The following is a 19,844-nucleotide window of genomic DNA, read 5'->3' on the forward strand; positions in this document are numbered from 1 at the left end:
GAAGGAGTGAACATCTGCACCAGAGCCTGGTTAACACCTACTGCTCTTGAGTTGCAAAGTAAACCCCTAGCCTGGGCTGGAAGCCAGTCAGGCTGATGGCTGACTGCCCTGCCTCCGACCCCTACTCTGGGTTTCTCAGCGGTTTGACTTTGCTGGGCTAACAAATGGTGAAAGCTTTCTATAAAGTATTTGAGCTAAACGGGACAACTGGGTGCTCAAAATACCAGCTAAAAACACAAATTCTTTACCGAACTGAACATAATGTTCTATTTTCATTGTAGATGAAATGTTCTATTTGTTCCTATTTTCATGTTCTATTTTCTGACTATAAGTTTGTTCATACTCAAAATTGTCTACAATTGACTGGAATTAACTTATGAGAGAACGAAATGACATGAGTCATACCCACAAGAAACACTCCCACAGAGAAAGTGATGCTTTGTGGAATATTTGTAAAACGAGGCAGTTTACTGTCTTTCATCTTCCTTAAGTCTGAAATTGAAATCTTCAAGACAGGTTAAGTCTTCAACACTGACTCTCATTGAAAAACATGACTTTAATTTACAAAAGACAAAGTGGGTATACATTTGTAAACATTTATTCTCTTGAACTGAAAAAGGCTTGCATCAGCACACATTGTACAGCCTTGCGAATTGAAAAAAAGGTTCCTTGTTCATAAGTGCAATGAATCTTTGATGTCCAGTGATCCGCTGCAAACAATGAAAACACATTCTAAACCACTTGAAGAAGTTTCCAGCATTCATCAAATGCATGTCCTCAGGTGACAAAAAAAATCCACAAGGAAGGGAATGAAAATAAGTAGCATTTAATTATTGGAGGGAGATGTAAAAAAAAAAAAAAAAGTGGAAGTATTTTCCTGCCTAGGATGATTCCTATTCCCCTTTGAACCTAAGTGGTTTGATTAAGAGGCGTTAAGAACATAATTTAATTTACCCTTAATATTCATACGACCTAAGTGTATAAGGAAAAGACCCTACGAGGGAGTTCTCTATTTTCTGGAAATTGTTTCTGTGTTTAGAGATACAGGGGAAGAGTAATTTTCTATTTGTGGGCTCTCCTTAGTCACCCTCCAGCCCCCCAAAGATAGTGCATGGTTGTGACTTGGTTATTACACTCCTGCATTCTTTTTCCCCCAAATTCTATGTTGGGTCACACTGTGCTGGCTGCAAAAAAGGAAATACAGGTTTGCAACTGGTCGTAATCATTCTGAAGAATGATTTGCTGTACAACAGAGCTTTGGATCTGATACAAGAATTCAGAAATATAAAACAAAATAACTATAAAAGTTAGGAGGCAGTTGAACAGCATTTCCTCAGAAAAAGCTGCTAACTCTGTATCATTCCGATGTGGATTCCTACAGTCATTTGGGGTGAATTTTCCCCCCTTTGCTGGATCACTGGCCTGTCTTCAGAAGTTGTTAACTCCACGACCACACATCCTAGGAGTCTCTATCATGTTAACATAACAGAAGCTCCAAATACCAAGCCAGTTAAAGATGGGCGAGGACGGGGGAATCACAAAGGCCATGGGTCCAAGGTGGCTGTTACTGAGAACTTGCCCTTTCCAAAATGTGAAAGTCATAGTGCTTCTGGCTCGTTCTCAGCTTAAACTTGTTAACCGAGTTAATCTGTTTCTTCAGAGCATTCTGCGCGGCGGAGATGGAGGGGAATGTGGCTAAGACAGTGTACGTGGAGGCCAAGTCACTGGGTTTAGAGCGTTCGGGGTTGACAGTGCTGTCCCCGCTGCCACAGCAGAGGGGGTGACGACGCAGCTGGGGCTGGGACTGGGGGTCCCGGAGCCACCGGATCTTGGCGCCAATTTTAAAGAGTTCCCCAAAAAGCTTCTCGGCTTCCACGCGAGTTATTCCATCTGGTAGTTCAGTAATTTCCAAGACCTTCCCAACAACTAGAATGGAAAAGGTGTACAATTAATAACCCCTGTTACCCATAGGTGGGCAAAAAGTACTGCAGACACAAATATGACACAGGAAACGAACATAACTTTCTGAAACCATTCAAATCCACAGAGTTATACGTGTTACGGCAGTCTTCTAAACATTTCCTACCTACTCCTCAGGCGGCCACACTGGCAGCCTCACGTACAAAACGCAGCCTGTGCAGTGGCGTCTCCAAACTAGGTGTGTGATCCTGGGCACACAGGTTCCTGCACTTTTAATTCCCATTGTAAAACTGCACAGGATCTTTAAAAGAGCACCTGCCCTAACGCCCCCAAGGCTGTTGAAAAGCAAGTTAAGGCACCGACTTGAAAACACCCTGCCATAGAAAGGCAAAGTATTTTGTTTGTTCAGCCTGTCGCCTAAAGGGTGTAAGGACTATTTCCTTTCTCAAAGAATACAGAGGCAACGCGTTTCATTCTACCTGTTCCTCTCTCACATCTCTTTTGAATCCCTTTGGTCCCTTCACCCCTCCTAAACCCACCTGTACCTCAGTACTCTCAAATTCTGAAACGAGACGGAATCAAAAGAACACGTTCAAGAACCCTACACTATAGATGGCATAATTTTCTAAGACTCTGTGCAGGACTCTAGAAGAGGAAAACCCGTTTCTGTGGTGTGGCAGTTTTACAGACTGTCAGGCCAACAGTTTGTAGAACCACATCCGGATGTCTCTTGGGGACACACCTGCTTCTCCTGCACCAAGGTCGGTGGATGCGGCTTTTTTAGCTTGTTTCCTTCCTCGGTTTCCATGCCTGCTGCCAGACTGACCCTGAAAATCCACAAACATGAATAATAAGGTTAACGATGCCGCAAAACGTGACTGCAATTGTTCGACCGCTTAACGCATAACCATACTCGGTCTGGGTTTTCTACTTCAGCAGAAAAAAAAACCCAGTTCCAGGCCTTCTGAATTCTGCCTCGGCGGCAGGGGTACTTTGGCCTGTCACTATCACCAGGCACTTGCCGAACAGTCTTTTGTAAGTGAGAGCGCCCAATGGCCTCCACCGCCCCCCAATATCTGGACTGCGCTCAGGGACCCCTGCTCTGCCAAGCGGCCCACCACCTTCTCCCTCTCTCTGCTCTCGGACAGGCCAGGACAACACCGATACATCTACTGGCCCAGGCACACAGTTCTCCTTAGTGTGCGGTGCCAACTCGGGGGCCAGGTCACTCCACACGCTCAGCAACAGAAGCATGATGCTCTGCCAACAAAGCCCAGGAGGTCAGACAGCAGGCTCTCACACCTGTTGGGCTGGTATGTGTCCGTGCAGAACAGCAGGAGGGTTGTACTGCAGGGGCTGGCCAAGTAACGGGTATCTGGCATCTCCTGAAAGTTGATAAAAAACGATTTTTACGTTTTCCTCGGGTATGAAGTACTTCTCAGTTTTCTCAACTGTCTCAGGATGAGACGGGGAAACATGCTTAGTATAATAAAATAGTGTAGGTATTGACATATTTTTTTAAAAGAATTAAAAGCCTCCATCTAGCCTTTAAAGAGCTGGGGTAAACTTCTGAAAGGACTAAGAACTAATAACAATGGTTATGAGGGAGGTTAAGTGGTACGAGCTGGGGAGACAGGTTAGCACGGAGAGAACAGCTCTGTAAACCTTAACATTCTATGAGAAATCCACCAAAGTAACTGTAATAGCTCATTACGCCCACTTGAGATGCTAAAATCCGCATTTTTCTCTGATGCTTAAAAATTAACAGAAGTTACATTTCAGGGGATGGAAAAAAACCTTGGAAAAACATGAAGCTCTCTATCTCTCCAAATTCATTATTAATTACTATAAACATATGCCTTTATACATATACATATCCTCATGCAAACATTTTTCTAGGCTTAATCAATGGGTATATTTACATTCTAGGTCTTGGGTCTGCTCTTAAGCTCGCTTTAAATGAAAGTCTGTAACAGTATTTATAATGTAAACTTGCTTAGAAAGACTGGCATAGTTCCTCAGTGTTGCTCATGAGCAAGCAACCCCTTCCTAAATCAACAAGTGAGGGGTAGTCAGGATGGAGATACTCCAATTATTTTCTTTCACTCATGAGTGCCTATGTCATCCCATGGAAAGGGCTTCATAAATGCTGACTGCAAAAGCCTTGTCCTGGAGAATAATGTTCTCACTTGTTATATTCTCATTTTATTTTAACTGTAAATCCCCCAAGGTAGCACACTCAGCGTCTGGAGAAGGGTTATGTGTAGCTGCTAGGACAGCATCTTCAGGAAACCATACAGTGTTTCTCCTGACACTTTCCTAACAGAGAGAACCAAGGCATGAACCTCCTGTCACTCTTTTCTTTTTCTTTTTTTTTTTTTTTTTGCGGTACGCAGGCCTCTCACTGTTGTGGCCTCTCCCATCGCGGAGCACAGGCTCCGGACGCGCAGGCTCAGCGGCCATGGCTCACGGACCCAGCCTCTCCGCGGCATGTGGGATCTTCCCGGACCGGGGCACGAACCCGTGTCCCATGCATCGGCAGGCGGACTCTCAACCATTGCGCCACCAGGGAAGCCCAGTAATTAATTATTAATTGTGATGAAACCTTAAGGTTAGGAGAGTGAATGGTAATAAATAAAGATGCCTGAGTGAGGTGAAAATGCAGTCCTGTGGAATAATGAAAGGTAGTGGTACCAAGTAAATCACAAAGTGACTGGGAATGGATGTCCTAAAATTCTCTGAGGCTGTGACTAGCTTTGTGCACACTTACCTTGCCCAGGGACAAAGGGTCTAGAAAACTGGGGTATGATGGAAAGTGGCGGTCCAGAGGGACGGACAGTTTTCAGGGTAGACAGCTGAGCTGGTGCTGGCGACTGAGCTGGTGAAATAATGGGACTACTGAGTTGAGGACTGTGCTGCAATTATATCAAGAAAAAAGGTCAGCATTTTAGGCTTTTTGCAAATTTCCTTTTGGACAGAAATTTTTACTCTTTCTGATTACAGATATGTACTTGTTACACCACTGCAATAGGTACTTTGTTATTAAAAAAGTTAAAACAGTATAGAAATTTATAATTTCCAATCCCCAAGGATAAACACTGGTAAACTGTTTCCATGCACATGCATCCATACATCTGTTTTACAAAAATGGAAACAGACTATACATCCTATTTCTGAATCTTGCTTTTGTACCTTTACAATAATATTGTAGATACTTTTCCATGAGAGAATATACACATCTACTTCATTCTTTTTTTCATATTAACTGTTTATTTTAAACTTCATCCTTAAAACAGTTGCAAAAATAGTCCAAAAAATTTCAGATTTCCCAAATGTTAATATTTTATTATATTTGCTTTCTCTCTCTATATATAGTTACTTCTTTTCTGAACTATTAGAGAATGAGTTGCTCACGATACCACTCTATTTCCAATATAGTTAGTGTCTATTTCCTAAAAACAAGGACATTTTCTTAAATAAATAACCACAGTGAATTATCAAAATCAGGTGACTAATGACATAATATCACATAATTGATATAATTTATTCAAATTTTGCCAACTGTCCCACTAAGGTACTTTATAGCAGAAGAAAAAAAGAAAGAAAAACTTCTTCCTTCTAGTACAGAATCCACTGTAGAATCAACTGCTGCATTTAATTGTCTTGTCTCTTTAACCTTCTTCACCTAGAAGAGTCTGTCTTTCTTCTCTCTCATGATTTTGACATTTTGAAGATCAGTTTCTGAAGGTCACTCTGAAGACCAGTTATTTTGTAGAATGGCTCTCAACTTGGGTTTGCCTACTGTTTCCTCATCAAAAAGCTTATGATATACATTTGGGGAAGGGAATTCCAGAGAAGTGATGTTGTGTCCTTCTCAATGCATCCTGTGAGAAGGTACATGCCATCCATTTGTCACCACAGTACTGGTGATGTTTCTTTTGGCTGCTTGGTTAAGGTGGTGTCTGCCAGGTTTCTCCATTGTCAAGTTACTATTTTTTCCTTTCTAGTTATAAATGTCTCGTGGGGAGATCATAGTATCTCTGAACAGAGACAATTTTACCTCTTCATTTCCAACTGGGACACATTTTATTTCTTTTTCTTACCTAATTGCATTGCCTAGAACCTCCAGTACAATCTTAGTTGGTGAAGATACTTTGTATGATATTTACCTTTTAAGATCTGTTAAGGCTTGGGGACTTCCCTGGTGGCGCAGTGGTTAATCTGCCTGCCAATGCGGGGGACACGGGTTCCAGCCTTGGTCCAGGAAGATCCCACATGCCGCGAAGCAACTAAACCTGTGCGCCACAACTACGGAGCCTGTGCTCTAGAGCCTGTGAGCCATAACTACTGATTCCGTGTGCCACAACTACTGAAGCCCGCATGCCAAGAGCCCACGCTCCACAACAAGAGAAGCCATAGCAGTGAGAAGCCTGTGTACTGCAATGAAGCGGAGCCACCACTCGCTGCAACTAGAGAAAGCCTGCACACAGCCACAAAGACCCAATGCAGCCGTAAATAAATAAATAAATAAATTAAAATAAATAAATAAAATCTGTTAAGGCTTTACATGTGGCCTAACAATAAAATCTATCCAAGAAGATGTGCAGTGTGCACCTAAGAGGAATGTATATGCTGTTGTTGTCAGGTAGTCTGTGTATGTTTGTTAGATCTAGTTGGTCACTGTGTTTAAGCTAATTTTTTACTTATCTTCTGTCTGGTTGTTCCATCCATTATTGAGAGTAGGGTATTATGTCTCCAACTATTAATGTAGAACTGTCTATTTCTCCCTTCAATTGTGTCAGTTTTTGCTTCATATATTTCGATGGTCTGTAATTAGGTGTGTAAGAGTTTAGAATTGTTATATCTTCTTGCTGTATTGAACCTTTTATTAATATATAATATTCTTTGTATCTTGTAAAGTTCTTGGATCTGATATTAGCATAACCACCTCTGCTCTCTTTTGGTTATGATTTTTTTTTTTTTTTTTTTTTTTATAAATTTATTTATTCATTTATTTATTTTTGGCTGTGTTGGGTCTTCGTTTCTGTGCAAGGGCTTTCTCTAGTTGTGGCAAGCGGGAGCCACTCTTCATCGCGGTGCGCGGGCCTCTCACTGTCGCGGCCTCTCTTGCTGCGGAGCACAGGCTCCAGACGCGCAGAGCTCAGTATTTGTAGCTCACGGGCCCAGCTGCTCCGTGGCACGTGGGATCTTCCCAGACCAGGGCTTGAACCCGTGTCCCCTGCATTGGTAGGCAGACTCTCAACCACTGCGCCACCAGGGAAGCCCTCTTTTGGTTATGATTTGCATGAAGTATCTTTTTTCATCCTTTCACTTTCAATCTATTTGTGTCTTTAGATCTAAAGTGAGTCTCTTGTAGACAGCATATAGTTAGATCATGTGTTTTTATCCATTCAGCCAATCTGTCTTTTGAATGAAGATTTTAATCCATTTCCATTTAAAGCGATTACCAATCAAGGGGGATTTAATTTTATCATTTTGCTATTTGTTTTCTGTATGTCTTATTGCTTTTTGTCCCTCATTTCCTGCACTACTGTCTTCTTTTGTGTTTGCTTGACTTTTTTGGTACTGAAATGTTAAAATTCCTTTCTCATTTCCTTTGGTATACATTCCATAGCTTTTTTCCTTCGTGGTTACCTTGGGGATTACACCTAACATCCAAAAGTTAAAATATAATGCTCAAATTTGAATTTATACTAGCTTAACTTCAATAACATACAAAAACTGTGCTCCTCTGTCTCTACCCCCTTTGGTTGCTGATGTCACAAAATTACATCTTTATACTCTATATGCCCCCAAACAAACTTATAATTCATTTTTTTTTTTTGGCCGCACTGCATGGCATGCAGGATCTTGGTTCTCTGACCAGGGATCAAACCTGTGCCCCTTGCAGTGGAGGCGCAGAGTCTTAACCACTGGACTGCCAGCGAAGTCCCAAACTTATAATTCTTTTAAGTGCATTAGTCTCTTAAGTTATGTAGAAAACAAAATGGGGAGTTAGAAATCAAAGTTATAACAACACTGTCTTTGAGATAATTGTTTAAAAAATATTAATCTCTTAATTCATGTAGAAAGCAAAAAGTGGAATTATAAACCATTGGAACAATATTACTAGCTTTTATAATTGCCCATGTACTTAACTGAGAGCTTTTCCCCCCATATGGCTTCATGTTACTGTTAGCATATTTTCATTTCACTCTGCGGGACTCCTTTGAGAACTTCTGGCAGGGCAGGTCTCAAATTTTCTTATCTAGGAATTCTTAATTTCTCCCTCACTTTTGAAGGGCAGTTTTTTTTTTTTTTAAATAAATTTATTTATTTATTTTTGGCTGCATTGGGTCTTCATTGCTGCACATGGGCTTTCTCTAATGCCAGTGAGTGGGGGCTACTCTTTGTTGTGGTGCGCAGGGTGCGCGGGCTTCAGTAGTTGTGGCTTGCAGGCTCAGTAGTTGTGGCTCGCGGGCTCTAGAGCACAGGCTCAGCAGTTGTGGTGCATGGGCTTAGTTGCTCTGCGGCAGGTGGGATCTTCCCGGACCAGGGATTGAACACGTGTCTTCTGCATTGGCAGGCGGATTCTTAACCACTGTGCCACCAGGGAAGGCCCTGAAGGACAGTTTTGCTAGATATAGGATTCTTGGTTGACGGTTTTTCTTCTTGTAGCACTTTGAATATATCGGCCTGTTGCCTCCAGTCTCCAAAGTTTCTGATGAGAGATCTGCTGATAATCTTTTTGACGATTCCTTATATGTGGTGAGTTGTTTCTTTCTTGCTGCTTTTAATATTCTGTCTTTGTCTTTCTTTTTTTTTTTTTTTTTTTTTTTTTTTTTAAAGGTCTATTTGTGTTATTTTTTATTTTTTTGCGGTATGTGGGCCTCTCACTATTGTGGCCTCTCCCGCTGCGGAGCACAGCCACTCTGCAGCATGTGGGATCTTCCCACACCGGGGCATGAACCCGTGTCCCCTGCATCAGCAGGCGGACTCTCAACCGCTGCGCCACCAGGGAAGCCCTGTCTTTGTCTTTCTAAAAATTGATTACAGTATGTCTCAGTGTGCATCTATGAGTTCACCTTACTTGGAGTTTGTTGAGCTGCTTGATGCTTACATTCATGTCTTTTATCAAATTTGAGAAGTTTTCAGCCATTATTTCTTCAAATATTCTCTCTGTCCCCTTCTCTCTTCTCCTTCTGAGATAGCCACAGTGTTGGTCCACTTGATGGTGTTCCATAGGTTCCTTAGGCTCTGTTCACTTTTCTTCATTCTTTTTTGTCTGTTCCTCAGACTCAAATCATTTACATTGTCCTATCTTCAAGTTCTCTGATTCCTTCTTTTGCCTGCTCAAATTTACCAATGAATTCCTTTAGTGTATTTTTTCATTTTAGTCATTGTATTTTCAGCTCTAGAATTTTTCCTAAATGTCACAGAAATTTATTTAATAATTTACCCACTACTGAATATCAGCTATTTTCAGATTTTCAGTGTTACGACAGAGAAGAAAGAAATATCCTTGCAAACGTATTCTTGCATGTTTGTTCCACAATTTTTACTAGACAAAGTTCTAGAAGTGAATTTCTAGAATCAGAGGCCTTCCACATTTTGAAAAATGTTACTAAACTGCACCCCAAAAAGAGTTGCATCAATCAATTTACCAAGAGTCACAAGAGAGTTTACAACTGGATATATTTGCCAACACTGCAAATTAATAGTCTTCCTAAATATCCCAATTATACAGATAAAAAAACTATTTTTATCTCTTTAATGGCCACTGGCCATTTATAGTTTGTGAGCTAGCTTATAAGTGACCGTTGCCTTTTTTATTTTGATATGATTTTGTCACGTGCATTGACAATTTTTTTTAGTTTGTCTTTAAAAAAAAATTAAAAACCTTTCAATGTTGTAAACAAACTTTCAAGTATATAAAAAATTTCAAGTATATAAAAGTATATACTCATCATAGACAGATAAGTATAACAAATTTCCATATACTCATCATCCAGCTTTGATTGTGATATCCCCTGCTTTTTTTCTTACTAGACAATTTAAAGGAAATCTCAGATTATCACAGCATTTCACTTGTAAATATTTCAGTATATAAATATTTCTAGCTAACAGATAAGAACTATTACAAAAAACCCCACCTTTATCACACTAACAAAATTAACATACTTAACTGTCCACTTTTTGCCCCAAAATGTCTTTTGGCTGTTCAGTATCCAAGGAAGATCGCCATATATTGCATCTGATTGTTATAACTCTTAAGTCTCTTTTAATCTACAACAGACTCATCCTTCATTTAAAAATGCCATTTATTTGTTAAAGAAATAGGCCAATTTATCCAATAAAATATTCCATTGTACATATAAATTGCTTTATATTTTCTTCCTTTATTTTCTGTAAATTAACAGCTAGACTTAGAGAGGCTTGATTAGACTCAGGTTCAATATATATATATTTTTTGGCTGCACTGCACGACTTATGGGATCTTAGTTCCCCGACCAGGGATCAAACCCGTGCCCCCAGCAATGGAAGCTCAGAGTCCTAACCACTAGACGGCCAGAAAATTCCCAGGTTCAATAGTTTTGACAAGAGTATATCATAGGTGATGCTTCTAAACCACATTAGGAAGCAAATAATGTTTGGTTGGCCCAATTTAATTGATGCTACAATTGAACAGTTGCTTCAAGTGCTGTCTGCCTAATCTACCCATTTTAAAGTTCCCCATAAATCGTTTCCTAATGTTTCTGGCATTTGCTGATGATGTTTCCCTGTTCATTACTTTAACAGGATTCCAAAATAGTGATTTTTAAATTCTATCATTGCTTTTAAATTTATTAGTTGTATTTCTTCTATGATGAAGAGCATTCCCTCATCAACTTTCTGGCTACAGTAAAATACAGTTCAGATGGGAAAGGTAGGATAACAGCTTAATTCATTCATTTTCTTTACCAAATTTCAGACCTAGTTTATCTTCTGAATTTTTAAATTAAAAAAATTTAAATTATGCAAACGTTGGGAAACATATTTAAATATTGAAATAAACTGTCTGGATATAGAGAATGTTCAAACTTCTTTACTAATTTGTTTGAGAAGATTTCAAATTCGGCATCAAGTCTTATAGGTTGGTCAATCTTATGTACCTAAATATTGAAAGTTTTAAAATTATAATAAAAGAAGCATCTTACCTGAACAATATTGTCTATACTGCTAAATTCCACACACTTCTGTCCTCTCTGGTGATCACAGTAATATTTGTTTTGCTTCCACAGTGGGGGTGAATGGGCACGAGACTGTGGATTGTTTGGTACACTGAGCTGCATCATCACCATTCCGCCACCAGCTGGTGGAGGTGGCACAGCTGAAAATCAGAATCAGGACACTGCAATTAGCAAACTTTAGCAAATAGCTGGTATCTTTAAACACCAAGATAATGGCAATAATTTTACATCTCTGAAAAAAATTTTACTGCTATTTATGCAAGCCAGATTTAAACTCTAATGCTTATACCACATACAAGTGCTGTGTTTAAAAAGACATTGAAATTGACTCTGTAGACCTAAACATCTCACTTAACCTCAACATAGTAAGTCAGGAAAGTCCAATTATCTACAACAAGACCTAGTATAGAGTCGGACAACTGCGACATGATCTACAAAAGTGCTTAATTTTTAAAATAAATTCATTTTCAAACGAGCATTATTCTAAATACATAAAGGAACACTGGGAAAAATTAGTATCCTATAGAAATTTTGACATACAGAGAAAAGTCGTCTTTTGAGTGAATCGGTCTCATGCGGTGGGAAAAAGTTTGGGATACAGGAATCAGAAAGCACAATTTCAGTGCCCTGAAATGTCCTATAACTCTGGGGAAATTATTTTTCCTCTTTTATCGTATTTTCTCGCCTGAAAAAGGCTAGGAAGACCTCCTTGGCTGACTTTAAAGAGTTATAATAATCGTATGCATGTACAAACACTGCTAGCTGTACAGTACCTGTGGACTACAATATCTACCTTCTTATCTGATTTATTCCTGCCATGGCACTGGTACTGCAGCACTACTAGTATTCGGAATGTAACTCTGCCACTCACCACTTCAGTGTAAGGTAAGGTGCCCTGTGCCCCACCTCCAGGGCCACTGTTTGCATTGCAGAAATCGTAATGGTAGTTTCCAATTCCCCAGAAATAGCACCACCCTGACCTGGCTAGGCACACCACAGAAGGGCTGACTGCTTAGGAACATCTCAAGGTTCTCGTTGGCCACAGCAGCCCATGCTGATGCAGCCACTATTAATCATGTATTTGATAATCATTTATTGTTTCTCTGCTTCTTTGAGATTACATATGTCAACAGATCATTACAATAAAATATGATAAAGGATTGTTTAAGACACTATGGAAGCAGAGAAAATGAAGCAACAAACTCTGTTTTAAGGACTGAGGAAGGCTTTGCAGAAGAGGTGATTTCTGAGTCAAACTTCAAGGATAAGCAGGATTCTGGCAAACTGGATGGCGGACAGGCATGCCAGGTGGAGGGAAGAACAGGTACACAAGTATCTTTGGCATGAAAGAGCATAGTATATTCTACAAATAGAGTTCTGTATGACTTGAGCATATACGTATAAATAGAAGGCTTAATTGCTAGGGAGTGTAGATGGAGAATCTGTGCAAATTTTTAATTCAGAGGAATGACATGAAGAGACATCTGTTTCAGGACAGTGATTCTTGAACTGTGTATATATGTGTGCATGTGTTGTGGAGGAGGAAAGCTGGACATGGGGCAACATGAAATAAGCAAAACACATAAGAAATTACTGTGAAGACATGAAAAGAACTGACCAAAAGTAGAGGCAGTGAGGAAGGAAAGACGGTACCAGCTTTGAGGAAATGGTGAAGCCTGAGTGTGAAAGGGGAGAACGGAAGAGAGTTATAATTTTGTCATTTGTATTGGACCCTAGATAGAAGGTGAGGAAAGGGAGGCAGGAAGAGGGAGAAATATTAAATCTAGTGCCCCTGACACATCCCTGAGTAGGAATGTCCAGCAGGCAGTTGGCTATGTGGTCTTGTCTTGGCAGAAATAAAATTTGGGAGACACTGGCAAAAAGCAGTTGTTGAAACCGAGGAAGTGGTTGGACCTCCGAGGAAGAAGCTGAAGAGTAATGAGAGAAGGTATCCCAGAGAACATCAATACTTATGAGGCAGGCAGGAAGGAGAGCCTGAGGAGGAGAATCGGAGAGCAGCGGCAGTGGTAGCAGGGGAAAAGGAAGAAGTGGGCGGAACCTGTTAGCTCTGATTTCTCATGGCACCCTGCATACTCTGGGTACATCTCAGCACCTAACAAGTTGAAAACCTTTATCTAGAAATGTCCAAAGAATTTATTTCTCAAATGGACAAACCATTGCCTTCTTTTTTTCCAATTGTCTATTCATACCTGCACACTGGTGGCCTTGAAGCTGCTGGGAATTGCATGGTGAAGTAGTTCGAGGCAACTGTACTTGTTCTGATCCTGGAGGTTGCAAGTAACCTACTGAGGAGCTATGGGGAAAAAAATCAAACATACACAAAAACACAGCACAATGAGATGGAGATGACTGTAAAGATTCTTTGAATGAACAGTCCTATAAATTTATTTAAATAAAATTATTTTTCAAGTAGGTCAGCTTAGTAAAAGTCAAAACTAACTCTTTTCTAAACTGAGAGTTATAAATAATTACTTTTTGGATAAAAGTCACCTTGTTTTTGACAATAACACAGATTTTTAAAAATAACTCCTGATTTCATTGCTCTTATTCTTTTACGACTTATTCTAAATATGATTTTTGTACTGTTCAAATAATTATTTTAAAAAGAAGAAAAATAACTCACTGATTTTACAGAATAAAAAGGTACTTTATTTGGATCTCACTAAGCTATACTTTAGAAGAGAGAATATGCAGTTAGACAATGATGAGACTCAGAAAAAAATACATTATTCCCTAAAAAATGTGCTATCTAAGGACATAAGGTACTATCTAAGGAATAAAATAAACAATAGAACATGATTCTGACATATTCTAATAGAAATACTGACAAAAATAGAAGGCTGTTATTGTAAAACCATTAAGCTATTACTGTATTTTTCAATGGTTAGTCTTTGAGAATCAAACTAATATGAGATTTGTCATAATATGTCTTTAAAGTTTTCTCCATTTAGCAATTTCAAGAAAATAGTGAAAATCATAGAGCAATACTGTGAATTCTTTCTGAGAATTCTCAAGGAATCAGAAATCTTAATTTATTATAAAACCCTGTTACCACCCTTTTTTAATCATTTAAATCAACTTTCTTTACATGGTATATTATTTCTTAATCTAGCTTTAACAACTTTTTGCATTTACATCTCACATAACTGCATCAAAAATACTACGTTAGATCCAAGTACTGAATTACAGAAAATACAGGGAGACATGTTAAACAACACCATGATTACACAATCAGTCAAATCCAGACTCTGGGACACTCTACAAGACAAATGTGTGAAAACATAAGCAGTACTTGTGAGGTAGCTGGTAATACAAAGACCAACTGGATATTGGATATAATTAAGAAATTAACTGTTAAATTTTTTAGAATGTGAAACAGTACTATTAAGTTAGGTAGGTTTAAAAAAACCTTTTAGGGATACCTATACTGAAATACTCGTGAATGAAAATAATATGATACCTGGGTTTATTTCAAAATAATATGGGAGGAGGATGACATAGAAGTTTAAACGAAAACAGATTAGTCATTAGTTGATAAATGTACAAGCTAAGTGATGGGTACATGGGGGTTCAGTACACTTCTGTTTACAATTATGTATATTTAAAAATGTCTGTAGGGACTTCCCTGGTGGTCCAGTGGTAAAGAATCCGCCTTCCAATGTAGGGTGCGTGGGTTTGATCGCTGGTCCGGGAACTAAGATCCCACATGCTGTGGGGCAACTAAGCCCGCGCGCCTCAACGAGAGAGCCCAAGTGCTGCAAACTACAGAACCCACGTGCTCTGGAGCCCTTGCGCCACAACTACAGAGCCCACGTTCCCTGGAGTCTGCATGCCACAACTAGAGAGAGAAAACCGCACACCACAACTGGAGAGAAGCCCAGGTGCCACAGCTAGAGAGAAGTCCACATGCTGCAAAAATGAGCCTGTGCACCACAACCAAAAAAAAAGAAAGAAAAAAAGATCCTGCACACCACAACGAAGACCCGAGGCAGCCAAAGGAAAAAAAAAAAAAGGGACTTCCCTGGTAGCGCAGTGGTGAAGAATCTGCCTGCCAATGCAGGGGACACGGGTTCGATCCCTGGTACGGGAGGATCCCACATGCCTCAGAGCAACTAAGCCCAAGCGCCACAACTACTGAGCCCGCACGCCTAGACCCCATGCTCCACAACAAGAGAAACCACTGCAATGAGAAGCCTGCACACCGCAACGAAGAGTAGCCTTCGCTTGCTGCAACTAGAGAAAACCCGCACACAGCAACGAAGACCCAATGCAGCCAGAAATAAATAAATTTATTAAAAACAAACAAACAGGGCTTCCCTGATGGCACAGTGGTTGAGGGTCCACCTGCCAATGCAGGGGACGCGGGTTCGTGCCCTGGTCCGGGAGGATCCCACATGCCGTGGAGCGGCTGGGCCCGTGAGCCATGGCCGCTGGGCCTGCGTATCCGGAGCCTGTGCTCCGTAATGGGAGAGGCCACAGCGGTGAGGGGCCCGCGTACCGAAGAAAAACAAAAACAAAAAAATCCAAACAAACAAAAACATTAAAAAAATGTACCAAGGACCTAAAAAACAGTCATATCTTATGATTTATTAATCCCACTCTAAAGACCCTATAAAAATGAAGAAATTCAAGTTGCTCACCAGGGTTAATAAATTATTGTATATTCATAAAATCAAACATTAAAAATTATATTTACAAAGAAATTTTTAATAACGTGAAAAACCCTACACCACACGAACAAAAAATATCCAATAGTATCACAACTATGTTAAAACTACATACAAAGACTTCCTTGGTGGTGCAGTGGTTAAGAATCCGCCTGCCAATGCAGGGGGACATAGGTTTGAGCCCTGATCCGGGAAGATCCCACATGCCGCGCAGCAACTAAGCCCGTGTGCCACAACTACTGAGCCCACGTGCCACAGCTACTGAAACCCGTGTGCCTAGAGCCCGTGCTCTGCAACAACAGAAGCTACCACAACGAGAAGCCCGTGCACTGCAACAAAGAGTAGACCCGCTTGCCGCAACTAGAGAAAGCCTGCGCGCAGCAACAAAGACCCAACACAGCCAAAAATAAATACATAAATAAATTTATTTAAAAAAACCAAAAAAACTACATATGAAAAGAAAAAAGATTGAGAGAATAATATGAACGTGACAGTAGCAGTTAACTTTTCCAAAAATGCACACATGCATTTAATAATTCTAATTACTAAAAATACCCTATGAAAACTGCCTGAAAAGTTCAACTTTTAAATGCTGTATCAGGGATTTAATATCAACTAATAATCTGAATCTCCTTCAGAAGTCTTCAGAAGTCACAGTATGCCGTGTGAAGACAATTACACTGTTCTTCTGAAATATAAGTCACCTTCAATTCATTTGAAGGGTAGACTTCAGTCAGGTTTGCTGTCTCTGGAAGAAAATATTAGCTTTCTGCCTTATAAGCTCTTTGCAATTCAAGGTGACTTCTACCTTATGTATTTTTGTGATGAGGATATCTAGCTAGGACAATATAAACAAACCCTCCACCAATTAGAATTTGACCAAACTATATGCTCAATTAATGAAAATAAATGCCAAATAAAACTTTTATTGTACAATATTTGGAGTTTTCCTTACATGCAAATGGCCAATTTTTCTAGGCTTTCTGGTTAAATGTTTATATTCCTAGAAGTATTCACTTATAGCTCACCTATTTCCAATGTGAAAGATTAAAAAAAAACAGTATACTAAAAAACAGAGAAGAGAAAACACTTAAAAGCAAAACAGAAATGGTGTAGGGACATCTGGGATAAGATTGTTGTGTTCACTGAGAACCGAATCTACTTTGTGTTTCCCGGCAGCTAAGACAAGTTGGTGAACCCAGAGGATACTAAGACTCTGCCAGGAAGATAAAGGAAGCAAACATTTAAGCCTCTGGCAGACGCTGGGTTACAGGCATATCATAATTGTATTCTATGTTGAATTTAAAGCAAGTAGTTAATTGTAGAGGAATTTAGTCCTTTGATAGAAGACATGAAACGCAGTTCATAACTTTACCAGGAAACTGAGAAGCTGAGGGGGAAATCTTGCCTGAAGAGAGGATTACTTCCTGTTAAAAAATAGGTAGGATGTAGAATTACTTGCAGTAAGGGCTAACACTTTCCTTAAAATGAACTTTGTAGTTTTCAAGTACTTGAATGAGACCCAAGGGTCTGCACTGCACATTTCACATAAAAGATGCCTTTGGCTTGAGAAATATAAGGGTAGCTATTATCACACACAATCAACCACAAAGATATCTGTGGTGCTCCTGGGAGAATGACTGAATTTGAGAAGGGCCATACTCTAACCACCCCACTAGTATAAACTGGTTATTATCAAGCAGCTCTGTCAGTGCAGAGCTAACGGATATATCACTTTAGTAGCTCACTGAAGTGGTAGCAAACATTCACCAAACAGTAATTTTAGCTTTAGTATAGCTGATCCTAAGGTGCTCTTTTTAACAATTACTTAGCTGCTTATTAAGTCTGTGAGATCGTAAAATTGTCACTGGCACTGAGGACGATGCTTGTATGCCTGTGTGATACAGCTGAAGAACACGTATCCCATTCCTCAAACAGCTTCATAAAATCTTTTAAATATAATTTCAAAAGACAGGATGCCAGAACAGTATAATTTCTTCTTTTTTGAATCAAATTTCACCAATTAGAGACTGATTTCTGGCATGACAGCATGAGTTTACCGATCTGCTTTCCCCACTGAAAGTGGTGAAAGCTATAAAAAAGCCACCATTGAAACCCTATGGAAATGATCCTAAGGATGAAGAGCAAACTAGAAACATCTATTCAAGAACATGTATGAAAACTCAGTAAGAAAAGTGAGTTTGGGGCTTTCCTGGTGGCGCAGCGGTTGGGAGTCCGCCTGCCAATGCAGGGTACACGGGTTCGTGCCCTGGTCCAGGAAGATCCCACATGCCGCGGAGCGGCTGGGCCCATGAGCCATGGCCGCTGAGCCTGCACGTCCGGAGCCTGTGCTCCGCAACAGGAGAGGCCACAACAGTGAGAGGCCCGCGTACCGAAAAAAAAAACCAGAAACAAACACGAAAAGTGAGTTTGATATTTGAACCAATACTACTCCTTCCTGCCCCTCCCAGTTTAGTGAAGTACAGACTCTACTCCAGACAGCTGTAGCCAAGAACACAGAGCTCCCTCTCCCCACAGCACCAGAGGGAGGATTTCTTCCTAGGAGGAGTGGTATGTCAGCTTTCTCATCCTGCCCTCAGGTACCTGTTGCTGAAGCTAAATCTGGGGTGAATGAACATGAGAGGCGGGAACTCCTTTCCACCCAACCTCCGCTTGTACAACAGAGGGTCTACTGTGGGTGTGATATGCAGAGAATACTGGGGCCCTGGCCTGATCACCCTTGCCCCAGCTCCTGAAGTGGTGATTTTTCACACTAGGAGAGGTAAGCCAGTGATCCTAGGCTGTGGTCTCCCCACCCTCTACCAAGTGCTCAGCTCATAGGATAGGGTGTCACTTTTAGAGAAGCTAATCACTGTCCAAATCCCCAGCTTCTGAGCCCTGGCTCAGAGATTTTTCTGGGGAGAAAAGAGGCTATAAAAATACACCTAATGTATTCTCCAAAGAACTGTCTTTTTAAAAATTTATTTATTCATTTATTAGTTTTGGCTGCGTTGGGTCTTCATTGCTGTGCATGGGCTTTCTCTAGTTGCGGCGAGCGGGGGCTACTCTTCGTTGTGGTGCATGAGCTTCTCATTGAGGTGGCTTTTCTTGTTGCGGAGCACAGGCTCTAGGCGCACAGGCTTCAGTAGTTGTGGTATGCGGGCTCAGTAGTTGTGGCTTGTGGGCTCTAGAGTGCAGCCTCAGTAGCTGTGCGCACGGGCTTAGTTGCTCTGCAGCATGTAGGATCTTCCTGGACCAGGGCTGGAACCCGTGTCCCCTGCATTGGCAGGCGGATTCTTAACCATTGCGCCACCACGGAAGCCCTCCAGCTTTTTTTTTTTTGTTTGTTTGTTTTTGCGGTAGGCGGGCCTCTCACTGCCGTGGCCTCCCCCGCTGCGGAGCACAGGCTCCGGACGCGCAGGCTCAGCGGCCATGGCTCATGGGTCCAGCTGCTCCATGGCATGTGGGATCCTCCCGGACTGGGGCACGAACCCACGTCCGCTGCATCGGCAGGCGGACTCCCAACCACTGCGCCACCCGGGAAGCCCTCCAGCTTTTATTAATTACAAATAATACTGCAGTAAACACCTTTAGCATTATCTTTGCACCTTTGTGCTGGTATTGCAACCAGATAAATTTCTAGAAATAGAACTACTGGATTAAAGGCAGATTCTTAACCACTGCACCACCACGAAAGCCCCAAAAGAACTGTCTTTAATTGCAACAGAGTGGGACGAAGTTCAAGCCTACAGGTGCTTTCAGGAACAGTGATGATTGTGGTAAAGACAACTGGGAAGAGATTCAAGATTCAGGCTAAACTGTAGGCTTGCTAGTTTGCAAGAGGGAAACAGGTAAAAAGACAGCAGGAATGAGCCTTCCTTATGTCAGAATAAAAATCAAATATTGACTACAGAAACTTTTTCTTCAAAGGAGACAGATTTTGATTGAATTACTTTGTAGAGCAATTTATGAGTCAGTGCATTATTGAAAACAACAGAGTAATCAG

The 19,844-nt window shown here is 40.7% G+C and overlaps 1 protein-coding gene across 16 annotated transcripts in view; it reads right to left on the minus strand.

Annotated features, from left to right (window-relative positions):
• Positions 1–536: 536 nt before the first annotated feature.
• The window catches only part of R3HDM1 (R3H domain containing 1), a 177,860-nt gene continuing 158,552 nt past the window's right edge, over positions 537–19,844 (minus strand). For all 16 annotated transcript variants that reach the window (XM_032637464.1, XM_032637463.1, XM_032637458.1 and 13 more), the window contains 6 exons: positions 13,361–13,464; positions 11,118–11,290; positions 4,691–4,835; positions 3,223–3,305; positions 2,663–2,747; positions 537–1,926 (listed from right to left, as the gene is read on the minus strand). In XM_032637464.1, the coding sequence (XP_032493355.1) occupies positions 1,565–1,926; positions 2,663–2,747; positions 3,223–3,305; positions 4,691–4,835; positions 11,118–11,290; positions 13,361–13,464 (952 nt within the window). In that variant the 3' untranslated portion in view covers positions 537–1,564. The remainder of the gene's footprint in view (positions 1,927–2,662; positions 2,748–3,222; positions 3,306–4,690; positions 4,836–11,117; positions 11,291–13,360; positions 13,465–19,844) is intronic.

The sequence above is a fragment of the Phocoena sinus genome, chromosome 7, assembly GCF_008692025.1.
Source record: "Phocoena sinus isolate mPhoSin1 chromosome 7, mPhoSin1.pri, whole genome shotgun sequence".
In the NCBI taxonomy this organism is placed as follows: domain Eukaryota; kingdom Metazoa; phylum Chordata; class Mammalia; order Artiodactyla; family Phocoenidae; genus Phocoena; species Phocoena sinus.